The sequence below is a fragment of the Argopecten irradians genome, chromosome 1, assembly GCF_041381155.1.
Source record: "Argopecten irradians isolate NY chromosome 1, Ai_NY, whole genome shotgun sequence".
In the NCBI taxonomy this organism is placed as follows: domain Eukaryota; kingdom Metazoa; phylum Mollusca; class Bivalvia; order Pectinida; family Pectinidae; genus Argopecten; species Argopecten irradians.
Window position 1 is genome coordinate 7,609,619 of NC_091134.1, and position 10,416 is coordinate 7,620,034.

General features: G+C 33.0%; 1 protein-coding gene and 1 non-coding gene across 2 annotated transcripts; one reads left to right on the forward strand and one right to left on the reverse strand.

Moving 5' to 3' along the window:
• Positions 1 to 2,316: 2,316 nt before the first annotated feature.
• LOC138316518 (PDZ and LIM domain protein 5-like) lies at positions 2,317 to 9,429 on the reverse strand. Its single transcript, XM_069258210.1, has 4 exons — positions 9,216 to 9,429; positions 3,865 to 4,016; positions 3,309 to 3,436; positions 2,317 to 2,659 (listed from the first exon to the last, which is right to left on the reverse strand). Exons 1-4 carry the CDS (start codon positions 9,324 to 9,326, stop codon positions 2,559 to 2,561), a joined length of 492 nt encoding a protein of 163 aa, XP_069114311.1. The 5' UTR covers positions 9,327 to 9,429; the 3' UTR covers positions 2,317 to 2,558.
• Trnal-caa (transfer RNA leucine (anticodon CAA)) lies at positions 6,734 to 6,849 on the forward strand. The gene is made up of 2 exons: positions 6,734 to 6,771; positions 6,804 to 6,849. It is a non-coding gene; the product is annotated as a tRNA-Leu (tRNA).
• Positions 9,430 to 10,416: the final 987 nt, after the last annotated feature.

Genomic DNA, 10,416 nt, shown 5'->3' on the forward strand with positions numbered 1-10,416 from the left:
ATGTATATTATTGACAGAACGTCACACTCATGTGGTCATACTCGTTTTAGGAGTATTTTTCATTATTAGATAAAAACTGTTATATCCTAACCCTACGCGACGGAGAGATAATGAAACCAATATCACCAATATAACATAACCTTACTAACGAATCATTGAAGGACTAGCTGTTGTAAATAAGTTAAACTCCCTTCGCCTATCCTGTTTCATGGTTGATATTTTTGTAAAGATGATGTTGGTATACCTATCTTTTGTACGATCGCTTTAAAGAACTTTTCAGAAATGGTTCAATGTCTTTGTGCACATCCTGAATGTCCACATTACCAGTAAATTATTACATTTAAAATCAGGTCGTACTGATCTGATCAGAGAAAGTATTTAAATAGATTTAAAGGAAACTTTAATTATTTTGACTCATACCAATTATTACGTTTGATTCATTTAATAACACTAAAACCGGATGCATTTCTGCCCGTATGAAGATGTTAAAGCCCAATTTTGGATGTACAAGTGTTTTCAGTGGCTAATTGTAAAAAAAAATGCATCTAAATCATTTCTCGGTCGTTCATCAAGGTCAACAAGTATTTTCCCGATTTCCTAAACATCTTGATCAAATAACCGTTAGGTATTGCGCTCTTATTGTTTTCCTTCTGTATACGTTATGACTGAATATTCATATTACGATTTATGAATAAAGAACATTTTCACAAATTCTTACCATTAAAATTGAGTAACAATAGATCTTTACAAAGATTGGTGTTGCAGTAGATAATATGGTAGATGTATGGTAATCCATATGATAAACTTAGCTAAGATGTAAAATTAAAGTAAATGAGCGTGTCTTCACTTTAAGTTTCTCCATAAAATGTGTCTCGATAAAATGTGATTAATGAGTAACTCAATGGTGTAGTTAATTTCAAAATAGAAGCGAAGTCAAAGAATTTGTAAAGTCTATTTGAAAACAAATAAACTAACTATATTGTTCTGATTCCTGTTTAAAGTTGTTGTAATATGTTCTTGAGTGTGTGGCTCAATATAATAACATTGCTAGGGATTATTATATTATTGGGAGCAAATTCCTACTGGAGAGATGAGCGACGGCGTTATGTACCTTGTCTGAAAATGTAAGTAAAGATGTTGATGAAAACAGTTACATTTTGAGGGAAAAAACGTTTATGTTTTTAGTTAATACGGAGAAAAAATGCATTTAAAATCATATCTAACACTCTTGTAGATGTATATCAATCCGTTTATATTCAAATCTAAACCATATAGAAATATAATATACATGTATGTATGTATGTATGTATACATGATAAAATTTGTTATAGACCTATCCCAAAGTCATATTGTTAGAATGGTTAAATTCGGATCTCACGTAAATGAGTATACATTGAAAGTATTACTAGTAGAAATATTGTATTAACACAGATACATGACGTTCGATGAAGTAATAAAACATTAAGTTATATGGTGCCAGGTGAGCGAGAGACAAGTCACCACCTGTGACTTCCCAGGACTATATAAACCGTAAAAGTATTATCATTTCTACTCGTAGTTGCTGCTCACTATGGGGAAATTAGTTTGTTCGTTAATGTGACCTGACGGGTTTAGGATTTGGTGTTGTCATCAGTATATTTCGTTGGCATACCGCTATAAGGATTGTGATATCAGATAAAAAAACCCAAACATGTTCGAAACTTGTATCATTTTATTGGCAAATAAATAAACTTTGCATATAAATATAAAGCATTAATACAAACATATATATTACAACACAATTAAACTTCTCAGTTTAATTTTTTTCTCTCTCATTTATCGCCTTTAACCAGATCCATATATTATTTTATCGATTTATAAAACCGTTTTCTGTATGATACAATTTCAAACAATTTGAGCGTTATTTAACAGAACAGTAAATGGTAGAAATTAATTGTAACAATACCTTCGTTAACGTCTTTTTAACAATCATTTAAGTATCTTAAACTACTAAAAATCCAATAATTTAAATTCAGCTACAATCTTCATAATTTTCTTACCTGGGTAACCAACTTTTGATGTTCCCTTTAAAACATGGATAATAAGGCAGTGTGTAAAAATAAATTCCACTTTGACAAGAAATTAAAATTTGAATTGTAATGGACATGGTCATACTCAACATGAAGATAAAATGGTAAGTTATACCAAACGATACCAAAAGGGCATAATGCAAGGAGAGATCTCATCAGCTAGTTTGTATCTTAACAGATAACATATTTTGTTGAGGACACAATACACGATATCCACATTCACATCGCAACAGCGAACATAGCTGTATTTTACTTCGCTTGTTTCCATCTCGCACTTTTATTCCATGAGCTATAGGGTGATACAAGTATTCACAGTTTTCTTAACACATCGACCTTAATACGATCTGGAAATGTTGAGTCCAAAACAAAGCTAGGTTGGATCGATATTTCAATAAGGACAATATTCTACTTCTCTTAAGAACTGGTACCTGATTCCCTCTTTTAAAAGTGGATTTGTTTTGAGACTATTTTGACGAGTGTCCAATCGAATTAACTCTGGCCGTATGCTTTCATATATCCAGATTTATCGGTTTTGGTATATTCCGACCTTGCCTGCTTCTTCTTGTCAAAGATTGAGGCTGGTCTTCCACCTATAAAGAAAGTAAAGACATGATATATTAGGATGAAAACTTTACATTTTTGTTTTTCATTAAATCTGTGCTATCCGTGTTCAAGATGATAAAGATATCATGGATATGACCTCTTCACCACATATCAGCTGTAATAGCCATACTAAATCAAATACATAGTCAGTGGCTGAAAATATCACCTGTATTTGGCGAGCGACTTTTGTTCTCTCTCTATCTAAGGCAAAATTACAGGTTATATTTTTAGAACTGACCATGTAAACGTTTCATCCTACGACAATAAGAAATATTTTATTAAATTGTAAGAATTAAATGATGTCAACAATCTTTCAAAGTTCGTTTTTGAATTTTTCGCCTTGGAATTAGGTCGAATCATTGTGTGTTCTGATGTTCCCACATTCTGGCAACTTCAATATTGGCTGCTGTTATTAATCTGCTGTTGTATAGTGTTTTTCAAAATTATTATTACATGAGTTTTCTACTTCTTTGTGACCATACAGTCAATACTTGTGTAGTTTCTATAAAATTTCTCATTCTTTGCGCAAATTTTAAACCGGTTAGCGTAAAGATAAGTTCCCAATTATCGCTATATTAATAGCGCAACATTTCTGAGCAAGCGTTTAAATTATATTGATGTCTACAGTACAGTTACCTGTTGCAGCAGCTTGTGGGAGTTCCTTCTGTAGTACTTGGTAAGTCTTTGGTTGTACATCCCGATACGCACCTCCGTCTTCCGGTTCCGGTTCTGGTGGCGGGGCAGCTTTCACTGGGACGCCTTTCCTGTTACAGCAAAAATGATGACAGTAATAAAAGAAATTGATAATAGTAATTGGATATTTTTATGATGAAGGTGATAACCATAGTAGTGACAATTTTAGAACAAGTAATACATTATAACATCTCTAACTCGAACCCGGATTCCTCGAATAACTCCTATTTGTCCAACTGGTCGTACGGTCCCGACCGTGTCCCTATATAATATTTGTAACAAAACCCTGGATAGCACGAACAGCTATTCGTCAAATACCCCTTATTCCCCTGTATATTATGTGACCTGATTGAGCTTTGTTATCGGTGTATCTAGCATTTAACAACGCCTTTTAACAAAATAGATTGTATAATGGCAACATGAAATTATAATCTAATATTCTTTTATTGGTGCTTTCATTAATCCTTTTTAATACTTTGACATAATTGAGAGTGAGTACCTTCTGACTGTAAGATCGACGTCATTTCCACTTCTAATCATTTCATCACGTGCCTGCTGGTGAGTAGAGCCAGTAACATCCATTCTACCGATACTAATGATGACGTCACCGTTCTGAAGACCTGCCTGGCCAGATATGCTCTTTGGGTTTACCTGAGGATTCAAAAATACGTCAGAACTCAATACCATGTTTTTATATCACAAAATTCACAGGATGTTCCCGATAAAATAATGTTGTCGATCGTAAAGCTCTCCAAAAGTCTTCATTAACAATCGAAAACTTTATGTACCCATTCACCATTACACTGTTCAAAAGTATTCTATAAATTACACATTAAAAATAAGACATGATAATATTTTGTTTCTAATTCGTATAAATAGCACGAAGTTTGCTAACATATCGAAAACCCGAAGGTCTGATTGTAAATAACCGATTCACTTTATCACAATAGATCGCTATCATTACCATTAAGAATTATATGTATTCAGTTCGAAATTGGCATCAATGCTCACTAACCTGTTACAACTTGACCTGTTGGAATTTAAAGTTCCTCAGAAATATTTATAATAAATCCTCGTATACTATGCACACTAAGCAAGCAGTAGAAATAGCTCCCATCTGAACTGATACTATGGTAACCTAATATTTTGTATGATTCACCTGGCAGACGAGAAATGTTTAACATGGACTGTTTTCACCGTGGCGTATACAATTAATTTAAGGGGGCGCTTACAGGAATCTAAACTTTCAATATAACCTTTTATACCTGTCTAGTTTTAACGTAAGATGCATTATAAAAGTGCATTAACAAAAAGAAAACCTGAATGTAATAAGAAAAAAAAGTTCTCCTATAATCTTTATTTTGTAAACATTGAAAACAAACTTGCGAATGTCGGCATTCTTGTTATATAAATACTAAAATTGAATACCTATGTTGGGTACTTAAATGTTTCCTTTGAATGAAACAATCGGACATAAAAAGGCATATTATTTATCATAATCCTTTTACATTAATTTAATATAAAGACTTCTCATTTTATATTTTGAATCCATATATCTGTTTACCCCTACACATGCCCCGCCGATTTTATGATGGAATATTGCTCATCCTCGAACTATTTCCTCAAAAGACGCGTATCAATGCGCCCACAGTTTTATCGGCTGCTTCAGTGATCTTTTTATGTTAAAAGTCAACTCAGCTTATTATATTTTCATATTTCTAACGAGTATAGACAAAATCATTTCCGAATGTTTGAAGTATATATGAATTAATTTTTTTATGAAGATAAATATCACCTGGAAGATTATTTTACGTCTATGAATGTTTAGAATTTGATGTGTTTGACACGAATATGCCTGTCAGAGCTCAACCTTGTATGTGTGTGTGGCGGGAGGAGGAAGGGGCTGGTTCATTCATTCATTGAAAGCGAAACGAAGGGGATTATTAATTGACCGATGTATATAATCATTTCTTACTATTCAATACGAGTAACAATGGAGGTATTGGAAGGTAGGTAATTACGACAATGGAAAAGAAACGACTTCAAAAATGGGGAACGGAAAGAGACCTTAGTCCATTACAACGTGGTATGTATGCTTATTTCTACAGCAAGGACTTTGAGAAGTTGATTACTGTTAGTAAAAACGTGGTTAATTAAATAAGTTTTTAAAAAGTGAAAAATAATTTTTGAATTGCTTTGCACCCAACGACGTTCTGTGGTCATTTCGACCTAAGTAAGATAATCGATTATGTGTTACAGTAAACTAAAACTTAAACATTGTTTTTGTTCTTATTGTTTATTTATATCTTTAAATGCTAAAAGTCATACATAAAAGAACCCGTTGAGATTTAAGTGAGACAACAGCAGAACATGTCTTTGATAATCCGAGCCACTTGTTTGATGTCACTGCTCCAGTGCGTATCAACCCTCTCGTCACTTTAGTGAAACACTTTGAGTCATTGACAAATAATACGGATTGGCACTCTTTTAAAAAAATATCCATTGTACAAACTGTTTTTGTCATTTGTCTTAGATTGGTCTGTTCTAGCTACGCTTTTGTCAGGCTGATGTCAGTCATTGTATGAATGTGTCTATAGAATAACTAAAAAAATAATTCTTATTAGCATATTTAATATGTTTATATACCGGTATAAACGAACATATTACTGATGAGTAGTGGAAATAATAAAAAAAATCATCACGAGAAGCTGTTTTTGTCAAAATTGGTTGAGATGAACATAAACATATTTTTCTTTGAATTGCAAAATTTTGTGTGGGAAGTGGGATTCGAACCCACGCCCACAAACGTGAACCAGAACACTCCACTCACACAGTGAGAAGAGGCTATACACCTTGAGTCTGGCGCCTTAGACCGCTCGGCCATCCTGCCATATCTTTCTTGCGGTAATATTATTTTTAATTAATCGTAATTGTTCAGCAACCTTTATCAATTTCTGTAATTAGGTCAGATTTTTTGATTGATAAGTAATATTGACAACGTCTGCATTGTATCGCAGTATGTATATTGATATACTTTTAATCTTTCATAAAACACATCGATATGTAACAATTATCTATCCTGTAGCGGTCATGTACCATTGTCTGCTACATGATCAAAATGCAAGTGTTAATAACTTGGAATGAAGCTGTCATGTTTTCTGTGATATTTGTTATTTCTGATTTGAATGTAAAATGAATGGTGGGAGATTTAATACCAGAAAGGATTATTTTTCAAATGGCATACATAATTTTGTGAACATTTATTTGATGGTTTATATTTTTATTGGTAATAAAATGTTACACCATTTATCAAACATTGATTTCTTAGATAGTTACACAAATCAGTTTAACATTATTATCGATATCAAGTCAGGATGGCCGAGCGGTCTAAGGCGCCAGACTCAAGGTGTATAGCCTTCTCACTTTGTGAGTCGAGTGTTTTGGTCCACGTATGTGATGGTGGGTTCGAATCCCACTTCTGACAGTTGCAGATAAACGTTTTGTCCTTAAATTGGAAATGTATGTACAAATTACCTGTCAGAAGATGGAAATGTCTACATTTTGGTCATTTTTGTGTTATTGCAGTATAAAAAAAATAACTGATCTATGTTAAAAAATATCGATGAATTCCTGTGCGTGTAGACATATTGAATATTATTCGATTGTAATTTATCAGATATTGCATTACTGATAAAAACATCAGAGTTAGATGTGGGATTCGAACCCACCCCCACATACGTGGACCAGAACATTCGATTCACACAGTGAGAAGGCTATCCACTTTGAGTCTGGCGCCTTAGACCGCTCGGCCATTCCTACTTTTAGTCTACTGGAAGTGTTTTATATTGATTTAATGTGGTGATTTTTACTTTGTAAAATAGATGTTTTTTATTGATGTGCATTCAAATTTAAAATAATTATTTTCGCGTGCGATGGCGAAAAGTTGCATTAAAATGAATACTGTTTATTATCAAACCATAGTGATAACTGATAATGACAAATAAGATAACATGATGTGTGATCCCTTGTGCAGCCCAAGTCTTGCATCATGAAATCTAATTCTAGAATGGAAGTTTTAATTTTTGAACAGTTTTACCTCAAATTAGCAATTAAGTAACCATGAAATATTTACTCACAACATTCGGATCCTTAATGTGTTTAGTAGCTGATTGCATGATCATCCAGATAAAGTCTTTTTATCAAAAAGAGGTATTTTATCAAAAAGGCTTAATGTCAAATAAAGGATACAATCGTGTTCACAATTATTTGTTTAATAATGTATCGAGTCAGGATGGCCGAGCGGTCTAAGGCGCCAGACAAAAGGTTGATAGCCTTCTCACTGTGTGAGTCGAGTGTTCTGGCCCACGTATGTGGGCGTGGGTTCGAATTCCACTTCTGCCGCTGATTTTTTATCATTTCACTTTGTCTACCGTTTCATTGCATATATTATGTGTTTACATATTTTATTTCATACTGGAATTTTGACCATTTAAGTTTTAAAACTATGTATATATTATAAGATTAATGCCTCATTCGGGTGTCAAATCGAAGTAATAATGATATGAACGTTTACATCGATGTGTAGTTGTAGAAAGAGAGATAACTCTGAGATAAGCTCGTGCTGAGCTATATTAGGTAAGCGTAATTCGATCCGCTTGGCGCGTGCACTGTAGGAAGCGGAAACTTATTTCCGGCATGTGTGTGCAAATAATAATACTGCAGTGTGGGGATATGAAGTATTTGTATGAGATAAATCGTGAATCTGGATAGACTGATGTTACTTCTCTATAAGTGTAACATATCCTTTGTTAACTGGTGTACACATCTATAACACCGATACCCTAGGCTGTATTGTTATCGAAGAATTGGTCGATGAACATTAATAACACAATTATATAAGATGAAAGATTAATCTGTTATATAGAAACAAACTTAAGCTGCTGGGTCTTTTTATGATATTAACAAATTCCTCAGGAATCTCTATTAGCTTTTGAAGGGAAGATGTAAACAACAGTTTATTTGTAAGGCGTACTTTATATTTTAACACGATCCTACAGAAGATGTAACCACAAAAGATGACCACTACACCGACAACAAACTCTTCGTTATACTACAAATAACATATTTAACCTACATGCTGTATTTAGATAACGGATTATGTGAGTATTGAAAAAGAAAATGAAAGCTTGTTGGTATAGCTATCTACTAAGTGTTTCAGACATTTGTGTGATATTTATATCCAGGATTACACATAAAAAGTACATTCCTGACATACTTCACATATTTAGTATAGTATTACTAATGAACGTGTTTTTTTTCTCTAAAATCGTGTTATGTAATTATATCATATCATCATATAACATTGCAGTAACAGTGAAACACGATGTTTTGTTGAGGAAGAGAATAATGAAATGTTATAACAACATCTGTGTACAACCCTCATCATCATTTAAAGTTAATGCACTAGTCAAACTTTACAAATAAACTACAATGAAAAATAACCACTTTAGTTTTAGCTCATTTAAAAGTGAAATATATTTGAATATGCTGATTTTAAGAAGGACAGCCAAAGGTTTTTATTTGCTGTTCGCAATGCCTGATATTCAATATTCATGTTTCCTACCAATTCGCTGTTCACATGGCTGTATCATACATTAATTGTAATATTATATCCGAATTATTTTAAAATCATTCCCAAAATGATTAAGATTTACATAATCTGTGGAATAAGCAACAAACCTACTTTACTCAAAGGGTGGTTCAGTTTGATTGGTATCTACGTTACCTAATACCATTAAAGCAATCAAAGAAAATAATCCCAGTTTATTTTAACAATTAACAATACCATACCTGTGCCACGTGAATTGGAAAGCCTGTGTCGACACCGCCCTGCATTTTGAATCCCCATGGCTGACTTGTGTCAAATCTTCTAAGTTGAACATCAATTGAACCGTCCGCCATTTTGCTACCGTTTCTATATGACTCCTAATAATAAAGAAACTGCGGAATGTAAACAGGAGTCTGAGCTGTATGTTACATGTAGGGCGATGTGGTGTGTGTACCCACTATATACCTATAGATGAAACAGACATACACATGAGCCTTTGTATGCCCCCGGGCCCGTCACTCAAAGCATTGTCATCTTACTCCCTAATATACAAAATTTTTCATAAGCAGAACTTTTTAATGGAAATGTTTTTTCTTCACAAAGATTAGACATGCTTTTGAAAATAAAAATAAGGCATAAATTGAAAGATGTTTGTGCTTTGTAAAAGAGAATAATAATACGTTGATGAAATTTATATTAGTATATGAATCAGACAAATTAGTATCTTCTGACTTCGGTATTCAAACACCCGGTATGTCAGAATCCTAAGCGTTTCTGCCTCATTCGTCACATAAATCCCTCAATGCTCTCGGATTTGTCACAAGTGGTACATAAGCTTTGTTAGGTTCGAAATACGTCATTTACGATAAACAGTTGATTAATTCAATTGCCTCTCATACCGAATTATGTATTAACATAAGAGCAGAAATGTAGATACATTGTAATAAATGAAAATTTAATTGCATCTGTCGCCTGAAAAGAGATAATATTCAATTTCTTCCGGAATATGATTGATAAAAGCATGTTCTCATTTCATTTAGAGTAAGTACTCTTAAAGCATATTGGATACAATATATTATTTTATTAAATGAACCAAATCAAGTCAATTCAAGCCAAATCAATTTAACTTAGAGTTGATAATATTTAGATATGCAGGAGAGTAAGTTATTTAAAGAAACATTTAAAATAAAAGTAACATAAAATAGAACCATCCTATAACCAAACAGCATATGTACAGACATTCTGTATAATAACAGTTATTTGAAATAACACATAATCGAATTGCTTTAAATTGATGAGAAGAACACACAAAATTATAGAATGTAGTAAATATCACACATGATATTCTACAAAATGGAATACTCACCAGACTGGAGCATAGTGGTATGATTTTTCAGTCTCAAACCACGTAGGATGTAATCCCAGCACAAAATAGTGAGAAGT